Below are 26,781 nucleotides of genomic sequence, written 5' to 3' on the forward strand. Positions count from 1 at the left end.
AACATCTGTCGGGCATCCTCAAACTGACTGGGGAGTAGCACGAGGTCTCTAACATCCACCAGTTCTGTGATGTTATCATGGAGGAGTGCAAGAGGTTCTGGTCACAAACTGTGAAGCTGTAGTGAAATCCATGCCCAAGAGGGTTAAGGCAGTGCTGTAAAATAATGGTGACTACACAAAATATTGACACTTTGGGCATAATGTTAACATTTTCACTTGGGGGTTCACTTTTGTTGCCTGAGGTTTAGACATTAAAGGCTGTCTGTTGGGTCTTGAAGGAAACAATAACTTTACCCTGATATACAAACGGTACACTGATTACTTTGCAGCAAAGTGCCATCTGTTCAGTCTGGTCCCAAGAAAAGATCTAATAAAACATTGACAAAAATGGAAGGGAGGTACTAACTTTTGGGAGATGTGTTCTGAAGCCTGATTCAGTTGGATGGCCCAATGTTAATTTAGAAACTCTTATCCCTCGCCCAGCAAAATATTCAAGCATTAATGCCCCCCCCCCCCCAAAAAATGCTGCAAGTCTGAAGCTGTAGCCTGCATATAAAGTACTACACAACTCCTGTGTGCAGCTAAAGAATGGGAGCTGGGAAGTGTTATGTCAAGCCATAAATGGGCTTTCAAGTATATTCCAGCTCGTACGGAAGATTCTTCTTAACTTCTAAAATCAACGACGGACTGGAAAGCGTGGAGGTGGCTGAGCACGTGTCATGTGTGTGTTTAACTTATCCGAAAATGCTGCCAAATAGAAAACCATAACAGAACCATCAACAAAGTATTTTCAGATTGCTAAGAAGATCGTGCAAGATGCCATCTTTAAAGCAAAGGTCCATTTCTTTCCAATGGTGGCAAATAAAGTCACATCATTTCTGAAAATAATACTCGACCCATAAACTCCTGCGGCCAGTTATAAAATGAGGATCTCGACATGCTGATGAGTGTCATGACTATTGAGCCTCATTTTGAATGATATACTGCAGTTCAGTTGTTGGTTTGCCTATCGTCACATCTCAGTGCCAAAGGGCACTTACGTGAACTCATGTTGTTTTCATGAGTGCAACTCCAGATATATGCGTTTTCTTAAAGTTATGCAGTGCATTGCACACATAAATATTCATGTTTTATACATTTATACTACTGTGCTGTTCAACTTTGGGGTCAGCCACACAAGTTTATCTATCCCAAGAAAACTCATCGTTGTGTATACACAGTACATTCACTTTCAAAAGTTTGTGGGTCACTTCGGAGTCTTTATTTTTTTCCACATTGTCTGACTGTGCCTATAGTGTCTGTACAGACTTGTTTTTTCCTGAGTAATGTTATTTTCATTGAAAAAAATAATCTGCAATTTTCTTTAAAGAATCAGGACATTTCTACGTGACCCAAAACTTTTCAATAGTTGTCGCACATACACACACAGAGAAAACCCACACAAGCGCAGGAAGAACATGCAAAGTCCACACAGTAAGGTGCTAATTCGAACCCCAAGCTCATCACTGTGAGGCCAATTTACCACTGTGTCGCCCACATTTCTATTATTGTTTTAAATGTATTTTTTTAACATTTTGGTGAAGGAAAGATTATATCAGATTCCAGTTGTTTTTTTTGCATAATAACTTGTTTGTCATAGGGCTTGTATTAAGCATTTGGATTTTGTGTCTATGAGTAGTAAATATTTAAACCACCACAGTTGTAAAATGCTTTCTAAGTGTGGAGGTGCTTGAATTTGATTTTGGAAAATGCATAAATACATTTTTGGGAAATAATTCGTTTTCACTATTTGTTTTTTTAAATTCAGTCTTAATTAGTTTTCACAGAAGATTTCACATTTTTATTATTTGATTTTTTTTCGTTTTACTTTAGTTTTTATTTGTTTTAGTATTCGTATTATAATGTGCTCCTCTAATAGCACCAGTCACAGAAGAATGATGAATGGGACTCCATCATTCTTCTGGGTGACTGCTCACGTGGGCAATGGCAGTGAGACCTGGAAGGGCGTGATTGGGAGGAACGGCCCCTCCAATCAGAACCTGAGCGGTGTTCTGTTATTGGACCTCTGTGCTCATCACGGATTGTCCATAAAGAACACCATGGCACTCATATATACATGTACTGTTTACAGGGTGAACATAGAACGTACTGGATGCCTTACTGGAGGAGACCGGAACTCCCGCGTGTAATTTCATATCACCCTCCTTAAAACTACAATTGCTGCTCTCAGTAAAAATACCTGTCTCAACTTTGGAGTGGTCGGTCCTCTCAGTCACCCTCTCCTGGCTGACGAGATAATCAATGATCCGCACACCAATAGGTGGCTCTGTGTGGTTCCATTCCATGATGAGCAATGAGCTACTCGGCTCATAAGTGTAAGACAGTTTCAGCCTGGCGACAAGAATAGAAAACATGAGCATGACATCTTGGTGACACATAAAAGCTCCACAAAATAACAACCAGTGAAAACCAACAGGAATGATACACTATTCCAACTTCAGGAGAGTTCCTGCAGCTTTGTATTTCTGACAGCCCCCCCGGAGAAGGCAGAGAAAGAAATCACAACTGTCGAGTTCTTTAAAAATGGTGACCGTGCGGGACTGACCAATCAAGCAGAACAACAGAGACGTACCCGTCCTGGACAATTCATTATATTGACGGGGATTTTCAAATGAAAAGTCGGTGCTGACTGCCTAATGGTATTGCGTTTTATGCATTAACTATATTTGCTTCCATTAAGTTGCAATTCGTGATTGCACTTTGTACTAACATACAGTATTTATTCACTTAGCCCTTGGTAAAGTAGAATTTTTTTTATTATTATCTATAATTTATTTGTATTTAAACATACATACGTACAGATCGTTTGTTGTCGTGCAACCAAAATAAAGATTTTTCCCTAACATGAAGATGAATCGTGCCTAATAATCGCGATGACAATATTGATCCAAATAATCGTGATGATTATTTTGGCCATAATCGTGCAGCCCTCATACTTACATATATGTAAATAGATTAACCACTACCCAAAACAAAAAGGTGTCTGGTTATTTAGCAGTAGGCTTGAATTGGAATTTAGCATCATTTGTACAATATGTATCGGTTGCATACATCGGTTGTGGGAGAGGTGCGCAAGTAGGGAGTCCATCGACGCCAAAGGCACTGGAATCGCATCGACACCAGTCATCAATCACATCACCCCTCCCTGAACACCACAGCATGCTCATCATTGCCTCTTGAAGAGCCTGTGAAAAGGCAGAGAGAAGAACATTTTTTACCAAAACAAATCGAAAGACAGAGTTGGGCAATAAATATGGCATGTAACCTCAATAAATAATAAACACAAATTATACCTTTAAAGTGCAAAATAACAAATTCAAGTTCAATTGTTTTATTTTTTACTGTCAATGTATGGTGGGAACAGCATTTGGTTTCTCCCCGTGTGGCAATGCATCTGGGGTATAGTCTTATATCGACAATGTCGTGGCAGATAGGCGCAATGTCCAGTAGTGAGGCTTCAGGTGCTTGTACTGTCCCTGTTTGTGTGTGCTTTTTGGGGATGGCTGTTCCAGCTGTGCACGTTTTGACCCCTAAGGGGCAGTGTGCTGCACGCAATGAGATACACACTTAGAGTAACGAAGAAAGTAGACGTCACAAATGAATATTGTTCACACAACTTGTTTTTCACATTGTGAAGCATATATGCCTGAAAGTATTATTATGTTGCCTGTTTGTATGTGTTTATGCAGCGTTTGTGTCCCAATATTCATTATTTTGAGAGATAAAAGTGCCGTGAGTTCAATGCTAATTTTCGTTAGCTCGTCAAATGGGCTGCTGAGTTCCGGCGGCTCAAAGGCGCACTATGGCTCGGCCCGTGGTCCACCACGAATGCCAGTATGTTTCCTCCTGGCCCGTCATGCTCTGGTGAGTCCTTCACGTTTCTCACTTTCTGATCCATTTTTACATTCTGTTAAGGCAGTCTATAGATGAAACGTAGGTGCTGCTACATTGAGTTGCCTTGTGTATGAAATCAGCTATATAAATAAGTTAGCCTAATGCCAAGTTCATTTTCATCCACTGTACACGTCAGTAAATAAGGAAACTCATTAATCAGAATTGATTCTGCACCAGTACAAGGTTCTGGTTTGGAGTCTCGACGCGGATGTGTCTGTGTGGAGTTAGCATGTTCTACGGATGCTTGTGTGGGATTTAGATGTCACCTGCACTGAAAATACAAAACATGAATCCAGTGACATTTTTAGTGAAACAATGTTTTGGGGCACCAACCGCAATGTTACCAGACATCAGAAAATTTCCTGTTCAATGGCAATTTTATACATTTCACAGATGTGATTCATTCTGAAACATCACAACTGATATTTTTTAATCGTCACTCGAACGATGTATGGTATATCTAGCCTTAAATTCAAAATACACAGGTAATCTGCAGAGCTACACTCGAAAGATTAATGGTGATATGACATGGCACTTTTTATTTTCACTTCTTTTCAACACCTTTTATGCATTCATTCTTCCACCTGCACAAACACCAACAACCTGCAGTTCACCTTTTTCAATACCAGCTGCTGCATCTATCCTGACAGCCCGGGAGAATACAGCGCACCATATTGACATTCAGTTGTACTGGAGGAGTCACGGCAGTATTGACCTACAATATTGATGTGGTCAAATAGGTTGGAACACAAAAACACAGCAAGGTGTGAAGTTAGTCGTGTAAACCATGTTACTCAAGAAGGAAGTTTCTGTAACATGTTTCTGAATGAGGTTTTCGGAGCTGAAGCACCACTCAAATAAATTGGAGGGTTTCATTATCCCAATGATTCCCTCTGTTGCTTGCAGAGGTGGTCAAACTACGACCCGCAGGCCACACCCATCCCATTGGTCTTTTGAACCTGGCCCGCCGAAGGTACAGAATTGGCTAAATCTAATCATATCCTAATTATGACTGCATTCATTTGACCTTATCCTGTAATGCCTGGCATTTCACCAGGTGGCGCAATACACACAGTGGTACATTGACTTGATTTTGCTAAGATGGACTACTCTTTGTTATTACTCTGCTACTGCTCTGCACCCATCTGCATCAATGAGTGGGCCCCAGAAAAGAAAAGTCGACAATGGGTGCTGAAAAAGGAAAAGGAATTGGACAACTAAATACTTTTTCACTGAAGTCCAGTCAAAGGCTGTTGGTCTTATTTGCCAAGAAACTTTTGCAGTTTTAAAGGAATACAACATCAGCCGTCACTTTTCCACCAAGCCCGCTAATTACGCTAACAGCTTGTCAACGCAAGAACGGATGGCTACCACTCAGAGGGTGACAGCTAATTTATAGGCTCATTAGAACACCGTTATCTGACAAACCGCCATCCAAGAATCAAGCACAAATGCAAGTTAATTGCTGGCATTCAAATTTGCAAAGACCAGCAAGCCATTGTACAAAAGGGAGTTTCTCAGAGAGGGCATGATATAGAGACAGCAGATATCTGGTGTCCATAGAGCAAGACCAAATTTGAATTAGGTCATCACGCAGGACAGTGGCTCGTCGTGTTGAGCTAATTGATGAAGACATATCTAGCAAGGGGCGGCACGGTGGCCGACTGGTTAGAGCGTCAGCCTCACAGTTCTGAGGTGCGGGGTTCAATCCCCGTCCCCGCCTGTGTGGAGTTTGCATGTTCTCCCCGTGCCTGCGTGGGTTTTCTCCGGGCACTCCGGTTTCCTCCCACATCCCAAAAACATGCATGAATTGGAGACTCTAAATTGCCCGTAGGCATGACTGTGAGTGCGAATGGTTGTTTGTTCCTATGTGCCCTGCGATTGGCTGGCAACCAGTTCAGGGTGTACCCCGCCTCCTGCCCGATGACAGCTGGGATAGGCTCCAGCACCCCCGCGACCCTAGTGAGGAGAAGCGGCTTAGAAAATGGATGGATGGATATCTAGCAAGGGCGGCATGGTGGACGACTAGTTAGCACATCTGCCTCACAGTTCTGAGAAGCGGGGTTCAATCCCCGGCCCCGCCTGTGTGGAGTTTGTATGTTCTCCCCGTGCCTGCGTGGCTTTTCTCCGGGCACTCCGGTTTCCTCCCACATCCCAAAAACATGCATGGTTGGTATTGGCTAGGACACCACAGGGTGGAGTTTCCTCTGCATTTGTTTTTTGCCATTTCCAGGAGCCGTTTTTACTTTCCTTTCAGTAACAAGGAACAAAGCAACAACAATGGCGACCGCGACAGAACAAATAGACCCGGATGACCAGATGATACGTTTAATTATGCCGCAAAATCGATCGAGAAGGCGGCGAGTACGCTGAGTACATCATCACAGCATGTGACTAAAACGGACCAATCACGAGAGATGATCTCCGCGGCGTTCAGCGTTTTGGTCGGGTGCGCGGCAAGCTACGTAGAGGTGCTGCGCTGGGCAATTCGTCGGTCATGTGATGCAATGCGGGTATAAAGAGGCCTATAGTCCGGCGAATTTGTTGAGTGAACGTGAACCTCAGGGCTGAATTATTAAGCACTTGAATGATTCTGTGAAAAAGAATTGAACAATTCGATGAACAAACTTATTCTAGTGATTCAGTACACTCAAAAGAGCTGCCGTGTCCATCACGACAGAGCACCAATTTAGCATGAGGAAGGAGAGAGCCCATGAATGCTACAATGACAGCACTCAAAATCTGACCAATCAGAGGGATGCACCTTGCAACTGCACTGCTGCACTTAGAAAGCACCCATTTTAATGTGTTAATTGCTGCTCCTGGCTCGCGCGCACGCACACAAAAGCCTCCCTCCACACTTTAAAAGCATTTGTAATTTGTCGGAAGACAGGCAGTCATTGGCTGACCCCTAAGCTTTTTGTGTAGTGGCCATTAAGACATAATTGGAGTGCTGTCTCGTAAAATAAATAAATATACCAGTCCTAAAAAAAAATGGTACTGTCAAAATACCTAGGTTAGGTACTGAACTAGTTCACTTCACAGTTCATAATACATTTTTTTGAACTGAGTTCATCGTTCCAAAAATGAACTAGTTAATAGTTCTTTTTTTTCTCTGTATATGTTGCTGACGGGTTATTACCCCCAAAATACTGGCATTTAATTTGGGACTAATAAGGGCCTATTCTACTCTGTTCGAAACATTACACTTCCAGTTCGGTGAAGATTTTATATGCATCTCAAAGATAAACTTCAACACGCCTGGTATGTCTCGTTGTTGGACACCAATTCATAGATGGGTGCTGCCTTGGTGATTTGCAGCAGGACAGGCTCGGACTGCTGTCGCCCTTGAGCTGCCCTCGGGCTCATATGGCAGAGATGGCAGGAACGAGGACACTGGCCCTGGCTGGTGCAATCCATCCGGACACCGGCTGCCATCCGCTTGGCTCCTGTATCCAGCAAGCTGGCAATGTATGCAGGGTAGGTCAAAGTCCTAGGCTCCTTGTCATGCTCCTCTGATTCCTCAGAAGGTGAGTTACCTAGTGGACAGATTCAACAAAGTTGGTTAGCGGAGTATGACTACATGAGGGGCCAATTATATGTAAGTTTATAAAGACACTGTTATAATCATTTCAAACTGCAACGTGGGAAAAAAATAAAATGGTGGTAATCTATCCTAATCTTTTGTTTTACACAATTAGGGGCACCATAAGGGCAGAAAAAGTGATGACGGCCTTGAAAATAGTATTCGCCATGTGCGATGTGGTGCTATTTTTCACTGGGTCCCAAATAGCCCAAAATGGAGAGTAGAGAGCTAGATGGTGAAGTCACCTGATCGGGTCAGAGGGACTGAAAAAAAAAAAAAAAAAAAGTTAAACTGACAAAAAGATTTTGTTCCTCTGTACTAGCTTGCTAAATCTACAAAGCATTAATGCACTCCCACGTTTCCTTAACTCCCGTTTGGAGACTTTTAGCCTGTCAACATCACAGGAAGAATGCTTAAGGAGGAGTGTAAATATTTGGACCTAATACAGTCACACGCTGTTCCCTCAAGAAAAGAAGGTGGACGGGGAAAGAGAAGGATTTCTTCGAAACAATGAAACATGCATTAATGTGATACTGGCTGTCGCAAATTGCTCTTGACCTTCACTTTTCTTCCCTTCACGTTACCAAGTCAACAGCAACAGAATGTCAAGATCCAAGGTACAGAAACCAAAGAAGCCATACAAAGAGAACTACTTTTTTACATTATTATTTCAACTGGAATTTTAGTGCAATTTTACAAGCGCGTGCACACACACACACACACACACGCACACACACACACATCGTTATATATGTGTGTGTTGATGTGTGCTTTTAAGGGGCAACGTCAAGCATTTAGTAAATGGTAACTGGACCGCACTTTCAGTATGCAGTGCTTTATCTACACCATCACAATGCATCACAATGTCGTGGGAGGCGCTGCCGGGCCCACTGGGGGCAAATTAGGCTTCGGTGTCTTCCCCAAGGACACTCCGACATGCGGACAGTCGTAGCCGGGATTCCAACTAGAGAGCCTTCGGTCCCCGGACGACCTGCTCTACCTACTGAGCCACAGCCGCCCTCAGTCGTAAAAGAATGTAAAGGAATCTGTCAATGCACCTGCCAAGACTAATCTGGTAAAAAAAAAAAAAATTTTTTACTTGAAATGTGAATCAATGATCAATCTGATTTACTCAAGTTGCATGTTCAGTGTTACTTGAAACTTAAACTTGACATGCATGTGCTGCTTAACTTCAAATGATTGCAAGCCTTTTTCTTTTTTTGAGCTGCAGGCATAAAAAAATACAATTTGTAGGACCGAAATGTTGTCCTGACGTGTTTGTGCCGTCACAACATTGGGCTGGAAAATATCCATTTACGTTTTACATTTTTTACTTCAGTACATTTATAACTGTGTACCTTTGTACTTTTACTTAAGTAGGGGAGTCGCTTCAGTACTTTTACTTTTAGCATAGTAGTTTGTTTTGCACAAGTATCAGTACTTTTACTTCAGTACTCAATAGCAGTACTTTTGACACCTCTGGATGTAAGTGATTTTGGTCCCACACACTGCTCTGTGAAAAAGTGGTTAAAGGATTCTATTGTCCACAACATGTTATTTGATAAAACGACACATTTTGATCCCGCATATTCTATTTTCATAATCATATTGAATAGGGATGTTTGATAGCACTTTTTTTTCAGAGCGATACCAGTACGAGTATCAACTCATGAGTACTCACTGATACCAAGTACTAGTACTTTTGATACATCAAATTAAAATGGACACAGTGCCATGTCATTCTGAACAAAGACCTTTCTTTCTGACGCACATGAAGATTTGCCGATGTGTCAAAGCGCCAGTGTAGTGCCAACCCTGTCCACCCTGTTATTATGGGGCAACTCCCCCTTTAAGAAAACTTCTGATGTTTTGAATTTTCATTACCATCAGCATTTTGTCTTTCTTCACTGGTGGCTGAAACAGTGGAAAGTTGCAGAATACAAATCACATATTATCATCATATTTTGTGTGCAGTTGGATGTTGTCCACTCTGTCATAGTGAACAAGCAGTGAACATAAAAAACGTTCAGAAATTTGAAATATTTGTTAAACAGTACACAGTCAGCTTGCTAACTGAATTATGTTGCCAAGTGAAGGTCAACTATGAGCTCATTAAATGTTAACAATAGCCAAAAATCTCCACTGTGTCAGTAAGCACACATATTTTGCTGTTTGCATGTACATTGCCTGTTTGCAGTTAATTTATGAAAGAGCGGGAGCTTTACCAGTATGCATTTCAAACAGCATAACAGCGAATTAATATAGACGTTTAGAGGAAGGACTGGGGAGTCTCAAAGGCACCTAATCATGATATTAACTCAGCTGCAAACGCTTTTGCAACATCAATTCTGAGCCTGACCAGCACTAAGCCCCCTGCAAACAGAAACCAGGGAACTAATGGGACCCCAGCACGGAGAAGCCGCAGGGAGCCCAGAAAGCCGCCCCATCCGGTGCGGACAGACAAGCCTTGAAGAACTGAAGAAATTGTATTTTAAAAAGAATACAGTACTTGATGTTTGTAATTATAAAAATGGAGCAAAAGCGTGTTCAATGCAACACGCATGCAAAAACAACATACAATATGTATGTATCTCTGCACTATACAGTCTGAAGTCGACAGTGGTATTTTGTATTTTGAATGCATGGAACTTCAGCCCCAGGTTACGTGCGAGTGGATGTGAATGATGAAACTGACAGGAAGGTCTACCGAAATCCTTGGCTCAAGAAATAATAATCAAAAATCTCTGTCCTCTCTTTCGCTTTTTCTAATGCAATAATTTCGCTTTGATAATGTGCAACGCAAAGCATTGATTGCTTTTATTCTGGTCATTTGAATTCGTTAGTCCGAATATTAATCATGATAACCTTTTGTCTCTGGAATGAGTCTCACCCTTGTAAGAGAAGGCAGAAAAAAAAAAATGCTTTTATCATTGACTGTTTTACATAAGCTATGTCATTATTCTAATTACATGATAGGACGACTGAAGTTCAATTTAAATAACTCCAATTTCAGATGAGCAGGTGCGTTAAAAAAGACCTCCCCTTCTCTTTTACATTTAATGCTTTAGCAAATCTTGAACCTCATTAAAATGAAAATAGTCAAATGATGACCTTTTGAATGGCTTCTTTACATTCATCCATTTCAACAACCGTCAGTTCGACCGCTTGTGTGTTTTATTTTGCTACAACCACTGGGGGGCATTACAGTCGCATCGTTTCAAACGTGCATACTTCATAGTTACATGAACATGCAAAAAAAAGACTCTTTGAGGCAAAGCGCACAGGAGCTCCGACACACAAACTAATGACCCACTGCTAAAGGAATAGCCACATTTTTGTGTGTGTTTGTATTTTTATGCCAGACAATCTCTATGCTATACATGTCTCAGTGCGCGTGGATCCTGGATAAATGCGTCCTTGACCAGCTCAACATGGAGCACAAGGACCTTGGGATGACGCCACTGGGACCAGTTGACAGCGACACTCTCACCAATCAAGAGGGCTGTGTCGGTAAATGAGGTCTGATGGAGAGGTGAGTCGCACCAAGAATCCAACTCACGCGTCTTGAGCCCTCGGTGTGTGTGTGTGTGTGTGTGTGTGTGTGTTAGTGATGCAAGATGCCAAAGTCAAAAGAGTTTATGTTGATCTCGACTGTTTATCTGACTATACCATAAAGAATAGTACTATAAGACCATATTTATAATGTCGGAGTGGCATTCAAAAAGCAATGAGCCCAATTATCCTCTAGCATTATTTATTGCAATAGAAAGGCGATATACGCATAGAAACAAAGCCCAAAAAGTGGGGATTTCATTGTTTACTTTTCTCGCTTTTTCTCAACGTCGACTGTCCATCGATGAACAAGCACATGTATGCCAGCCTCGTAAAATTCAGTAGGCTGCACTTTTAACCATATCTTTGCAACTTGCTTAATTTATTCGTCCTCAGAGAAGATCTGAAACAGGGTGATAATCTGACCAAAGGAATTGATGACTTCACAAGCTCCTTTCCTCGTCACTCAAACAAGGCTCTTATTCTTTGTCTTTGATCCTGGACACCCACTTTTTGACTGTGCTGTAGCCTACTGCAGCTTCCCCAAACACCTTTTGAAAATGTTTAGCGGGCGGTTCACCTTCCAAAGCAAGAAATTCAATCACAACGCTCTGCTTCTGACGGGCAGCCAAAATGTCTGACGTGAGTGAAAAATTCTGGGGGGAAAAAAAAAACAAGGTTCAAACCTCTAAAGTCTATCATCATGGTCACACAATTTGGAATTTGATCAAGCTGTCACATCTGAAGTCATGCAGGATGTTCCATGAGATGTCACGATATTGTGCAATAACCCAGTTCAGAGCGAATCACAGGATTAACTCTGTGTGTTTGCCTTTTTTTTAATCTTTTTTTCACAGTGGGGGGATTACACGTGTCACTGGACATAACCCTGCTGTACAAGGTCGGGGAAACGTTTGTTACCAAAGATGCAGTGGGGACTCCACGTTCTACAATTTTATTTATACAATACAAAAATCCATCCATTCATTCTCAATACCGCTTATCCTGTTCAGGGCCGCCGGGCGCTGGAGCCTATCCCAGCCGACTTTGGGGCAAAAGGCGGACTAGGCGCTCAGCTGGTCGCCATTCAGTCGCAGGGCACGTATAGACACGGACAAGCATTCGCACCCACATTCACACCGTCACTAAGTGGGAACTGAACCCGAAGTCGGACGAATGCACCGCTTGAACACCTTCGATGTCGAACCATTTGGATGTTAATCAGAATTTTCTTTTGACTTCTTAGCACAATTTGGCTAACTCAACAATCAGTTCACAATAATAATAAAAGAAGAAAATGTGGAAGGTACACCTCAAAGTGAGCTGCAGGCATGTAAGGCGACTTGCGGCCCCCCAGCACGTTCATCACTGGGTTTGTTGCGCGACGGCAAGGAAATGGCTGGGTACATACAGATACTGTTGTTAGGATACGTACATTTATACTTGGATGCCAATTCGGAATGTTCAAATGTTGCTTCAACATCGCCTTTATAGTTGATAAAAGTTTTCTGTTGGCGGCAGTTTGCTTCTTGAACAGATGAATTCAATTATAATTGGGTCCTTCAAAAGTTCAGTGAATCCTTTTAAGACTACATTTGTTTTCAAAGCCGTAATGTAGGCATTAGTTTCACATTTGTCACGGCGGTGATGGTATTCGCCATTTCTCTATGCATGTGTAGCATTCCTTTTTACTAGTAAATGAGGGATTGATCTCCCACTTTAACATAAAGCATTAATTGTATTTTTTGTTTTTCCATATTCAAAGCCTTTATCCTTGAACAACCTTAGAGCACTCTTTTATCAAGTGTTTTACTTATTGCTGGAGCAGAGGTTTCTAAAGGCGTCTGACCGACTGACGAGCACTTTTGTTAAAGCCTACAGACACCGAACATAAAAGCTGCAGCAGCAGCAGAAAATGGATCGCTTCTTCAAACTAGAATGGCACTCAGTCAAGCGCAGCGCTGCGCCAAGGTCCAACAGACCCCTTTAATTCAATCAATAAAGCAGCCATCACTGCTTAATCATAATTTAAGATCACTGGATCTGTAACACTGCAGCATCCCAGCAGCACTCACTTAGCTTCGCTTAGTAACAGATTTTGCATGACCCTTGTGACCGCGGTGGCTCAGATTCACTTTGATTTTTGGCAACAGTGAACATTAATAGCGCAACCTTTCATTCATCATATACTGTAATCTTTAGATTGCACATCTTATTTCTGCATCCAGTATTTCTATGCGGCTAGCATCTTGCGGCAGTTGACCTTGTGGAGGATAAGAGATAAGATAAGGAACCATTTTATTTCCTTAAACATGCACCACAGGTAAAAACCTGGCATTTCCTTATTTAATAACCAGTACGCCAAACAGGCAAAATTACAGCGCAGTTCCTTTTGCGTGTCTCTATCAGAAAGTGCAAAATACAGAGAGGAGCAGATCGATGATACATGATGAATTTAGCAGCGCAATGTAACGAAGGAAAACTAAGACAAATTGGCGTCTTTAAATACACGGACAGTGTCTGCAAGGCAGGTGTGAGAAGGAGGCGTAGGCAAAATAAGAGGCCGGTAAGGTACGGCACAATCAACCTGCCGTTCCGACGGGCATTTTTGCAAAACTGGAACAGACAGAATGCACTAAAACAAGGATACCTATAAGTTTGAGTAACTTAAGTTTAAAGAAACGGAAGACGGATGTAATGTAATGTGATGTATTTTTGAACACAGAGAAGTACTTCGAATCAACTGAATTCTTCAGTAAACAATTCAAGTGCTTGAAATGCTTCGATTCTATTTCCAAATGTAATATATTCTATATTGTAAGTCTAGACAGCTTTTACAAAGCAACACTTCACATACTCAAAGTCTGTAGTGTTGCTTGATGTTAAAACATAGCATCTTTATGAATGTCTACAAGCCAGCACTGTTGGTGCTTCCACGCGAGCACCCTTTAGGCTGTTGAGTTTCATTTGGACATGTGTGACCACAGCAAAAAAAAACCACTATAAACCATCTTGAGGCCACCAGCGAGAGGTTGCTTCGAACACACGCCAGAGCGGTGCTCAGGAGTGCCGCCAAGGACATGGGACCCCTGTGGAAAAAAATAGCGCTTTTGCACTTTGATTCCCTTACGGTACCCCTGGTGGTGTGAAAATAATCTTACCTCGGTCAGCTGCAACATGCATATGAGTTATACAGTAAATGGGTCTGCAGCCTGCTCGTCTGCAGGTAACAGGATGAACCAAGGTGTTATTGATATGCTCACATCAATGCACCCTAATGCCCCTTGTAAGGGGCAGGGGATGATAGGTGAAGAGACGCAATGGAACAATTCTAAGAGCAAAATGGGGTAACTACTGGTGGCATGTGAACAGACCAGACAATTAACAACGTCGTTGGCAAAGCGTGTACGATACTGTCATACATGCTCAATAGTTGCTGCCATTGCTCATCTTATCTAGCTAATCTTATCTTGCTAAGATGTCTGATTATACCATACTTTTTCTTCTTTTTTTTTTTTTTCACTCAACTCTTGGCTGGTGTATTGTATCCTAGTTGCTTGTCCATATATCAAAGGTATCAACAAATGTTCCTTGGTGTTGTTTATTAGTGCCGTTTTATTTGCTTAGTCTGTGCACCACACCTATTTCCTGTTTACAGTTTTGTGACAAATAAGAGAGGAGAGCAACCCCGCAAGTTCGTTGTGAGGCATTTTGGTGCACTTGGAATTTTAACCACATGAACAGGTTATATGGCCTACCAACTTCCGCATTGGGCAAAACAGGTGAAAGCACCTACTTCCGGCACGGTAAATGGCCGAAACATATAGTCGAGGACAAAGCGCCTGCACGAACTTTAAATGTCAACAATGAATTTTGTTTGAAACAAGATGGCACCACAGAGTCACCGAAGATGACAATATCTGATGTTTAGGCTTCGTTCGTGTTTCCGTATCTCTTATCATATTTGTAGAAATAAATGATATTCATATGCATTGAGCTTTTGTCCGTAGACACCAACCATAAAGACAACAAATATTTGTTGCAAGTCCGGCTTCAAAGCATCACGTATTCAACCCGTAGTTACGCAGGAGGTTGGCTAAAAAACAACATAAATATGTTAGTTAGTTTAACACTAGTTACAGTGCCATGAAAAAGTATTGGCCCCCTTCTCAAATTCTTATATTTTTTGCATAGTTTTCCCACTTAAATGTTTAAGTCACGTAAATATCTGACAAATAAAAACCCAAGTGAACTTAAAATGCTGTTTTTAAATTGTGATTTCATTGAATAAGGGAAAAAAAAAAAAAAAAAACATTGAAAGTTACCTGTCCCTGTGTGAAAAAGTAATGGCCCCCTGGCTGGGCTAATCTCAGCAGCAGCAACTGAAATCAAGCATTTTCTGGAAGCAGCAATGAGCCTTTCACATTTCTGGGGAGACATTTTGTCTCCTTCTTCTTTGCAGAAGTGTTTGAATTCAGCAAAAATGGAGGGTTTTTGAGTGTGAACGGCCTTTTTAAGGACATGCCTGGGCATTTCGAGGAGATTAAAGTCTGGACCTTGAGTCTGTTCTGAAATTTACGTCAGATGTAACGAGACACACGACCTTCGAAAAAGCTCAACTTCAGCTCGTCAGTCCATATAATATTCTCCCAAAAGTCTTTTTTTGGAAAAGTCGGATGAGCCTTGATGTTGTTTTTGGTCAGCAGTGGTTTTGGCCTTGGAACTCTGCCACGGATGCCATTTTTGCCCAGTCTCTTCCTTATTGTTGTGTCATGAACACTGAGCGACCTTAACTGAAGCAAGGCAGGCCTGCAGTTCTTTTGTGGCCTCCTGTATGACTCATTGGTGTTCGCTTGGTGTAATCTTTGTAGGCCGGCCACTCCTGGGAAGGTTCACCACTGTTCCATGTTTTCTCCATGTGAGGACAATGGCTCTCCCTGTGGTTCACTAAAGCTTTAGAAATTGTTTTTTTAACCCTTTGCAGACTGATAGATGTCAATGACTCAACTGTTTTGTATTTTCTTCGGATCGCGTCATTTTGTTGCATCTATTTTCGATCTTCTGTCCGACTTGACTTTGTCGGGACAGATTCAGTTTCAGTGATTTCTTGACTGAACGGGTCTGGAGGTCATCAAGCTTGGGTGTGATCAGTGAAAATGAACCAAAAATTGGGATTACCCCAATTAATTCATGATGTAACAAGGGTGGGTAATTACCTTTACACACAGGGCCAGGTCAGGCAAATTTGAATAGTTTATTTTCTCTTAATAAATGAAATCACCATTAAAAAACAGCATTTTAAGGTCACTACGGTTATATTTGTCTGATATTTAAATTTTTTTTATGATCTTAAACAAAGTGCACAAATCTAAGAATTTGAGAAGGGGGCCTATACTTTTTCACAGCACGTTAGTTAGCTTAATGCTAAGTTAGTCCAACAATTTTAAAATCTGAAAAAGACACTAGATTCTTACATTTAAAGAAACTTACCACTGCTCTGGATAGTTGTTAAAACCTGTTTTCTGACTATAAAGACAATAATAGTAGTGCAATTTTGGCACTTGTAATTAGCTTTTAAATATTGCATAAGACCACAAGGCAGGGCAGCATGTCATTAATCATGCTGCATCTGGATTTGAACAGCTAAAATGTCATTTCAAAATGATGCATCTGATTAATTATTTGCCGTGAGGTTTTTTTATTTTTATTTTTTTAATCCTTGTGAATGTTTATTTGTGCTGTATTGAAACAGATTAGATCAAGAAGAAATCCACACGCTATCAATCTACGCTGACCCAGAGACAGAATGCTATTCAAGAAAACACACGAACTCAAACAGGAAACCAAACAGTGATAAAATAACTTCTGATGGTTTACGCTTTGGGCAGCAGATAAGCAGCTCCGTAGCTAATAAAGCAATGCTCCTCCATTTCTGTTGGTGTAATGGTCAAGATTAAGCATCCAGTCATTGCAGTTAATATTTTGATATTGTACCAGACAAGTCTGGTGCGGAAGGTCATTTATGATAACGGCTGGCAAGTAATATCCTCTAAACTGCAGGACACCCACCATGACCATGCTTTTCGGCGTGTGTTCGTGTGCCACGTGAGTGCGCATGTGTGCGCGCGTCATGGAATTTGGGGCTTTTTATAGCCATTCCCGAATTTGGTGAAATGGCACATCAGTGGAGTGCACCCCTGATGTTGCAAAGAGCTTTTCTGATTCACATAATAGCTCTCCATTCATTCATTCCTCCCACACTCCAGCAAGAGCGAACACCAGTTCATCTGCCAGCGCACTGACGTGAGTCATATGTCCTATTTGCACAATGCTTTCACATTTCTTGGGATAGGAGAGACAGACAGTGGAAATGAATATATGACCAGTTATCATTCTGCATGATCAATGTTGCATGATTTTGAGTCCCCTGACACTATGAGCCGAAATTCGAAACTTGACTTCTCTGTGGTTTCTACTTTTTTTTGCATGTAATTTAACTTGTGGGATTGTTTGCCACTAGATGGTGATAGTGGATCACTTTGACGGCAGCAGCTTTTGGGCCGCCAAAAACCATGTGCCTGTTGAATTCGGCACACTGAAGCAAGGAAAAGCACACTAACCTTTTGATTGTGTTTGGCCTGAGATGAACATTATATCGTTAGGGAATGTAATCATGAGCCCCTGCTGTTGCTTGAATGTCAGAAATCAAAGCAGCCAGCAGCTTAGTAAATTGGAAAGCAGTGAGATGAGAAATTTGTATTTAAAAATGCAGAGATTTTGAGGGATAATGTCTATGGAGGGGGAGGGGGGGGGGGAATTAAAAAACAAAAAAACAATTAGAACAAATAAAAAAGGAATCCGCAGAAGAAGCAGATAAACAATGAGTATGCTGCGTGACTGTGCATGATGCATTGTGTACTCTAAACCTGTGAAATGAAATACAGAGCAGTTCTTCTTGGGAAGATCTTTTCATGGTTTTGCAACTCTCCTCTGCATGCAAGGATGTTACGTTTGGAGCGACAGCCTCAGCAGGCTTCCGGAGAGTGCGCTCCCATGCAATGCAGAACCTGTCCTGGACCAGCAACATCTCATCACTGGTCAAGAAAGCTCACCAGCGTCGAGCCCCGACCCCCATCCTTACCATCGAAATCACCGTGCGGTAGGGAGCCTGCGCCACATCCTGCCGCAAGACTCTCGATGGAGAGAGAGATAACATAGTGAGGGCAGCTGAGAAGATCATTGGAACCTCTCTTCCCTCCCTGCAGGACATTTAGAGCACCCGTCTCACATAGAATGGGGGGATGCCACCCATCCATCTCACAGCCTCCTCAGTCTGCTGCCATCAGGGAGGAGACTGTGGAGTCTGCGGGCCAGGACCAGCCCACTTAAAGACAGTTTTATTCATCAGGCTGTCAGGAAGCTGAACTCTCTGCCCACCTAAACTTTGAACTCTGAACCCTCATGCACATGCGCATGCACACACACGTGCACACCTCCCCACACTGCCTTCTGATTTGTAAATGTCTCTAAATGTGACTTGCTACTCAGACTTTGACTGTTGCACAAGTCTCCTCATCTTTCGTATTTGCACATTTAATCTATACTTTTGATACTGTATATACCATTGTTTTTTTTAATTCTTTATACTGATGTTCATTATTTATACTTTCTTTATATATATTTCTGAGGCGGCATGGTGGGCGACTGGTTCGTTTGGACCGGGGTTCAAATCCCGGTCCCACCTGTGTGGAGTTTGCATGTTCTCCCCGCGCATTGTCTTCCGCACAGAGGGAAAAAAAAAAGACTCCCACAGTGGCGCAGCCTGCCCACTGTCGGATCCGTCGGGCTACGCTGGTCTACGAAATTACCAACACCGGTCCAACCCATCTCCAGCGCACAGTTGCGCCGCCCGTCATGCCAGATTTATGTTGAAAAAAAAAATAGAGTCCATCATCTCTGGAATGCAGGCCCACCCAGCAAGTGTGAAATTAGACAATCACATAAACCATTTGTGAGCTCCCTATTTCTGAAAATGTGTCTGTAAGTGGGCCGTTCTGGATTTCCGTCAAAACTGTTCTGTAGACTTACATAATAACCACCTCCCCACCAAGTTTTTATGCCCATAACTTTGAAGCTACGCTGGACGAAGTTCCAGACCCAAGCTCCAGCCGAACCACATTGTCTGAAATATGTCAAAGCCAAAAGCACGCCGCTGAGTTTTGTTGGATGCGGAAATTAGCATGAGCTAAAAGTGTATCTTCTTTTCATTGGCACGTACTTGATTGCTCAGCGTGGACGTGGTGGGGCTAGGTGGTATTTGTGTTCGGTGGTGTGTTCACATTCGCTGATCTGCACATTTGACAGATTGCCCGAAATCAACCGGGATAGGCTGCAGCACACCCATGACCCTGGTAAGGATAAGCAGTGTAGGAAATGGGTGGAAGGATGAAATGAATTTTAAGTAGAATACAATTGTTGAAATAATAATGAATCAGGTGAGGTAACAGCACCCCTGAAACTACAAATATGAGGATCACTTTTAACCAAGACAATTTTTCTCTCTGGTTTTGATTTGCACCCCGGTGTGACCTCCTGAGGAGATGCGACTCACAATTTGCAAAACCCCTGCCCGAGATATTATCCTTGAAAGTATCCCTTTGATTTGAAGGTAAGCTGTGATCTTTAAACGCAATAATGATGAGTAATCTTTCACCTGTTGAATGTTTGATGTCCGTACAGCGGGTGCAGACGTATCTTTGAGCAAGATGCTTCGACGTTCATCCAACTGGGTGACCTGCTCCTCAGCTTGAGCCAAGAATGTTTCTCTTTTTGGATCCATCCTTCCATTCTCTACTGCTTATCCTGTTGATGGTCACATGTGTGCTGGAGCCTTTTAGTGAGAGGTGGGCTACACCCTGGGCTGGTGGACTCCTCATCATAAGAAACATCCTCAAAATCTCTTGTTCCAAATCTCAAGTCCTTACGGATTACCTACTGTCACCCCTTGTATACTTTATATTTATGTGTCCTTATAGATAGATACAGCGCTGTGAAAAAGTATTTTTCCTCTTCTCAATTTTTTTGCATGGTTTTCCCACTTTGTTTGAAATCATCATACAAATGTACATTTCAGACAAAGATAACCAGAGTACTGTAAACACAAAATACAGAATGTTGATTTTATTAAGGAAACCGTATGATGTTATTTTATTTATTATCTAAAAAATATATATTTGTTATTGGATAAATAGTAATTCTGAACTGCCAGATGACATGGCACAGTTGTGTTGCGTTTGGTATTGACAGTGTCTATAATTGCAACATGATAGGTGGTACTATTGGGCAATGCCCCACTGAAGCCTCCTAGAGCAAATTCACTGCCCACCACTGGTTCAAAATGTACAACGTATTAGCGTTCTCACACACCCTTTTTCGAGTTCGAGTCCTCCTGTTGCACCACCCAATGTTAATAGTAAGAAGCACACCGAAGGCTAGCTCGATGTTCTGATGATGCGGCCTGTATTTGATTTTAAGATTTGAATTGCCACTAATTTGCCGCAGGCTACAGTTGACCCATGAAAAGGAATTTAGACACACTTGATCTCAAAGGAACAGGAGGCCCACTGGGTTTCCTGCCGGCCAAGTATGCTAAATTCTCTCCTGTGAGCTCTGTAGTATGTTACCAAAACGTTATGGAGCAGCACACAATGCAAGGAATGTATCATTATGCAAATGCAGGACCCATTAGTTTTTTAGTCAATTAAATTAACTAACATGAACATTCAATAGGTCGCTGATAGTGTAGTGGTACACTCGCCTGAATTCGGTGCGGGCAGCGTGGGTTCAGTTCCCACTCGGTGACGGTGTGAATGTGAGTGTGAATCGTTGTCCGTGTCTATATGTGCCCTGCGACTGACTGGCGACCAGTTCAGGGTGTAGTTGGCCTTTCGCCCAACGTCAGCTGGGATAGTGCCCCGTGACCCTAACCAGGATAAGCCGTGTTGAGGATGGATGGATGGACGGAACATCCAATAGGATGCGGTGTGGACTGTGGATGGCAGGATGTTTTGCACTAATGTAATGTGTTTGATGTGTTTATATGGTATGTTGATTTATGATTGTTTGTATTCATGTTTGCAGACGTCCCCTTGCTCTGAGACAAATTTCTTAGTATGGAGACAAATGAAGAGAAACTTTGACCCTTAATTAGTTCTGTATACAATACAAATTCCACATATCAACTTTGGACTATAATGGAAGAGACAAGAACAATACTTTGACTATGTATGAGAGAGCATAAAAATGTTGTTGGATTAAGCAGAGTGGTGTAACAAAGAGTGTTTAATTGCTTACAGCAATTAAAACTTGTGAATATTTGCACCAAAATAACCACTCTGAAGCCGTTTGCTCATGTTGCCAGGCCACTGAAATTAGCCCCCAGCAGAGTGCCAATAAAGCCCATTAGACTTGCTTTTGAGGCATGGATTTTAAGATATGTTTTGACATGTGACACTGAGGGGGAATATTTATGATCAACATGAATAATACGGAAACAAGTTAGAACATTTCGCAAGTTCAGCCACTTTTGATTAATGCCTCCACAACATAACCTTTCTACGCTGTACACTTTGCAAACTTTCACGCCCGACCTATCAAGATAAAACCCTTGACTCAGTTTCATCCCGCTGAATCCAATCCACCTGTCGGGCATGCAGATACTAACACTGAGGATATCTAGCGATATCTGACAAGCTTAGCGAGCCTTGATGGACGCTTTGTGTTTAAAGCAGCATTTGAAGTACTGGCACTGAACACGTGCTCTTTGCCTGCTGATTAGGGCTGCTGACCAGTGCCTGACAGAACTATGACCGACTTTTCCTATACATTCTCCAGGGGTGGGACTAAGTCAAATACCTGTATGTGCAAGGCATAAGTAGGTCTCAAGTCTTAACCTTCAAGTTTCAAGCAAGTCCCAAGTTACTGTGACAAAAATCAAGCAAGTCAGGTTGTGTCCCACTGCGTCAAGAGTTCTGAATGTCTGTAAGGCCGTGAAGGAGTATAGGCAGAGTCCGATCAATTAAAATGGCAAATGATACGAGAAATGTTAAAGTGAATAGGCAGTCCGGAATATGTGTGCCTTGAGTTTGGATTGGAATGAATGACTCTGCGTTTTCAGATAATTGGTATCGGCTGAAAAAGATCGGCTTATTTATTTCTTTATTTTGGACAGAGCTGGCTTCTTGCGATAAAGTGTGTATTTGTAGATGCAAATAACGACAGTTGGGCGAGTATGTTGCTGCATACTGTAGTGTTACTTTATTCCGCCGCCTCTCAGGGCGCTGCACGCTCAAGAGTGCGGAAAGTAAGGGACACCGCCAGCTGGAAGCAGCTACAAAAAAACAACAGGTGAATTGACAACACATTACACAGCGGCACCTTTGTCCAGTAAGCTTGCGTTCAGAGAGAGAGAGAGAGAGAGAGAGACAGAGAGAGAGAGAGAGAGATATTTCCACAAACTTTTGCTGACCCTACTGACAGTCAGGGCAAGTCGAGAGATACAACAAACTCATTTTGCAACGCAAGCTTGCTGGCTGAGCGGCATTGCGGCAGAGTTGAAAGGGCAACGTAGATTAGCAAATGTTCCATATTTAAGCAATTTTCCTGATACTGTAGAAGTCTGAGCGTGAATTATTTTGTGAGAAGCAAACTTGTCTTGTCGCCACTTCATCTTTAGATCAAACCCAAATGTTTTCACTCTACAGCGAAAATAAAATCATTGGCCGAACCGTTTCAATACTTCTGAAGGGGAGTGTACATCTTTCGCAAGTGGTAGAGTAAAAGATCAAAATCCTGTCCACTCAATTTCCATTCATGCAGCACGTGTCTCAATGTTTCTGTTTTAGCAGCAGTCTTCAGTCTTTCCCTCTGTCTGTGGACATCCAGTACAGACCTCGAGCATTTGCCTGACAGGCCTGCACGAGGGCGTTTCCTAAACTGTAATTTAAAAAGTGGTAAATTAGCAATGTAAAAATAACCTTATAGCTTCACACTTCAATCCATCCTTGTGGTGTGATGACAAAGCACAATGGGGACATGGCCATCACACATCTTGGCAAATTGTTTCTACTTTTGTGTAGTGAATTCTACTTGTGGGTTGACAAACACGAGAGTAGTTAGAATAAGACAGTTTCAACTGTTCCACTTCTATGTTCGTAAGGCTGGAACATTTCTTTCCGCACAATTGTAGGACTACTGAAATTAGACCTCCACTGGCAGGCACCTTTGTCATGATCTTATGAAATGGAAAGCTCATTTCGTATTGCCACTGCAGAGTTGACCAAACTTATGTGTAAAAGTATTATGCACAGTACTAGGTTTTGCCAAGATTTTCCTTTTGGTAACTAAATATTTTTTTACATGTGAAATTAGAAATTTTGCTACATATTTGAACAAGAATCATGGAAGTTCACACTCATGATTTGCTTTTGCGGGCCATATGCTATGTTGTGGCGGGCCGGATTTGAAGCCCCGGGCCTTGAATTTGACACCTGTGGAGTAAAGGATTTGCGAGAACATGTAGTAGTCAAATAATGAAGCATATCTTGGCCGAAAGAACCATTACCAGTAAAGTTGTGACGGCAAAGCAGCCTTCTTTTAACTAACGACCTTTTCAAATTCATGCCTGAGTGTTTAATACAAGAAATAAAATTTTACATTCTGTTTTATTTCCCTCATATACATTTCATGTGCACCTTTATTTCATTATAGCAGGAATATGACTTGATACTGCATCACAGAATGTTTTCCCTGTGGTCTTAGCCACAGCATGTTAATTTCGACAGTTGCTCTTATACAAGGAGGTCAAGAAAATACAAGTAGGAATGAGACATGGTAGATATGAATGTCCTTGTACAGGATTTGCTTTTACTTTAATCATATTATATTGGAAAATATAGAAATCTTTAGGCTCTGCAAAAACTGTAGAAAGTTTCCTCTCTTGAGACTAAAAATGCGAGTGACAAAATATTTATGCTGATGATATTTTTGCAGGCAGATTAGTTCGATGCAGCCTGAAGGTCCTTGCTGGATTTTTGATTTTAAAAAACAGTCGCATTTCCTCCCTATCTTAGTACAACTTGAGTGCTATCACCTTGGACATGCTTACCATAGTGAATGCTCCAGAAATTGCTCTCCTTCAGGCTTTGAGGATATCCACTGAATTTCTAGGGGAACACACACACACACACACACACACACACACACACAGTGGAGGGGAAAAAATTGCCACTGAAAGGTAAGGACCGTAAAAGGTCATTTTCACCAGGGGAGGTTTTTTTTTTTCCCCAAACAGATAATTTGAGATCAATTTGAGCATCTGAGGCTGTTGGTAATAAGATATAAAATGGTTGTAGAGGGACTTGTCTGCCAAAAATCTATAGCAAAGGCCATTCATTTTGTCCTGCCCAAGAGGGAGTTACAGTGAGGACTTGACAGCACATTTTCTGGCACACGCACGCATGCATGCACACGTAAAAACAAAATCAACAAACAGCAACACCTGGTTGTTGTAGTTTCTCTGGGACCTGCCAGCTTGGTGCTGGAATATTATCATCTGAAAGCCCCCGTTTTATAATCTACATATTTTTCTCACTCACTGTTATTCTGCCGTGGGTAAGCAAGTGCGTTTAGGGCTTGGTCCATATCTCTGCAAATGAGACTGGCAGCTGGCATTTTCCACACACTGAGATTACACAGGGACCGCAGGGGAGAAAAAGTTTGAAGAGAGAGTAACTTTTATCAGACACAGCGCTGACCTTCATTGTGGAGTCTAACGCTGCTAAACCATATGCCTCACTCAAACAAGCTGAGGAAAGGGAGAATAAGTGGCAGAAACGCTGCCCAAAGTTTGAACTTTGCTGACCGATTAAATCCAGTGCAACCTCTGAGTTTGAGCAGGATACAGTGTAGGGGGATTCTTCAAATTAACTCATTCACTGCCAGCCTTCCCAGTTAACATGGATATTTGACTTCTAAAGCCGTCAATGGCAGTGAATGTGTTAAGAATACTGTACTTTTTTGCCCATAGAAAATAATGGAAACTGAAATAATCAACCTTTATGTTTTAACTATATAGGTGACGTTTAATTAAAGTTGCCCTTCCACCAAAATCCATAGTTTTCTACTATTTTATGCATAACCTGTCAAAATGAGTCTGTGTCCTGGTTTAAGTTTGTGATTCTATGTGATTTGTCGATTGTCATTTTTGAAGGGGTTTTGTTTCCCAATCCTGTCCAGGGTGCAGGTATGCCTATTGCTTGTACACTTTTCTCTCCCACCTTTTCCTTCCCTTCGCCTCTCTATTAATGTGCTTGGACACAGAGCTCTGTGAACAGCCAGCCTCTTTAGCAATGACCTTTTGTGTCTAGCCCTCCTTGTGCAAGGTGTCAATGGTCGTCTTTTGGACAACTGTCAGACTGAGAGACCGTTTACAGGCCTTTGCGGGTGTTTTGAGTTAAGTAACTGATTAGCGTGTGACACCAGATATTCTCCACAATATTCTAATTTTCTGAGATACTCAATTTGGGGGTTTCAGTCATCAGCATTCAAATAAATAAACACTTGAAATAGAGAAAACTAGGAAATTCTGTCCTCTACTTCCAATATTCCATTGTAAATAAATGAATAAAATCTGTATAGGAGCCACCATTAGCTCACTTAAATCTGCGAGAAAACCACCACAATTGGCAAATAACTCATGACTCACAACGGGGGGGGGGGGGGGGGGGGGGGGGGCATGAGACAAATAGTGTACGAGTGTGAAGGGAACCACAATAAGAAAAGAAAAAGAAAATGTTCAATTATTGTATGCATCATCTAACAGTTTACAGAGAGAACTGTGAGAAGTTCACCGCGGCGATGGGGAGAACGGCTTTAATCCACAGTGTGCTGAAATCGCTTCTCATTACCGAGGCTCAGCAGCAGAGGCTTGCTGAGGGCTGTTGACATGCTATAGGGTTTAACAGAAAAATCTCGAACTGTGTAGGCATAATCAAAGCAATGAGAAAACACTGCTCTCCAAGGAGTTTACGCCTGCTGCAGTTCTCCTCAAACAGCTCTTGTTCCCCTGACACTGTACAAATTTAGGAGAATGGTTTCACTGTTTGTCACTCTTCATTTTTGCAAATATGGTCAAGTGTGAAATGACTTGGTTTTATGCACCTCTAATTTATTTAAAAAAAAAACAAAAAAAAAACCCACAATGTTCTCATTATTCCGCTCATGAAAAAACAAAGAAGCTGTGGTCATATATGATTGTCAAATAAAATATTCCATCAGTCAGTTTTCATGATCAGGCATAAAAATAAGCGGTCTTTTGCAAATTCTATGGAGATATGATTTTTATTTATTATGACAGCTTCGGGGAGTCTTAAAACTGTTTACCTCTGAGTCCCAGAGCAGAAGGAGCACCATTATCCACAATCTCATGCGGGCCCAACTATTGAAAACCAGTGCAGATGTACAAGATGGTAATTACATTTTTTAGCACACCTACTCAATCTATTTAGGATGCATGGCTGACATGCATGAGAGAGAAGGGTAATGAAGCACAAATTAAGTATTTAACAAATACATTAATAGTGCAAAACATAGATGGGTGCAGTGAGCATTGTGAAAGTCCATTAATGCCA

At 41.8% G+C, this 26,781-nt stretch overlaps 1 protein-coding gene across 9 annotated transcripts in view; it reads right to left on the bottom strand.

Moving 5' to 3' along the window:
* Positions 1-26,781, bottom strand: part of astn1 (astrotactin 1) — a 271,109-nt gene that overhangs the window by 31,542 nt on the left and 212,786 nt on the right. For all 9 annotated transcript variants that reach the window (XM_061796834.1, XM_061796828.1, XM_061796831.1 and 6 more), the window contains exons 18-20: positions 7,216-7,493; positions 3,112-3,245; positions 2,240-2,391 (exon numbers count right to left, since the gene is read on the bottom strand). In XM_061796834.1, coding sequence (XP_061652818.1) covers positions 2,240-2,391; positions 3,112-3,245; positions 7,216-7,493 — 564 coding nt within the window. The remainder of the gene's footprint in view (positions 1-2,239; positions 2,392-3,111; positions 3,246-7,215; positions 7,494-26,781) is intronic.

Source organism: Phyllopteryx taeniolatus, chromosome 14 (assembly GCF_024500385.1).
Source record: "Phyllopteryx taeniolatus isolate TA_2022b chromosome 14, UOR_Ptae_1.2, whole genome shotgun sequence".
NCBI lineage: Eukaryota > Metazoa > Chordata > Actinopteri > Syngnathiformes > Syngnathidae > Phyllopteryx > Phyllopteryx taeniolatus.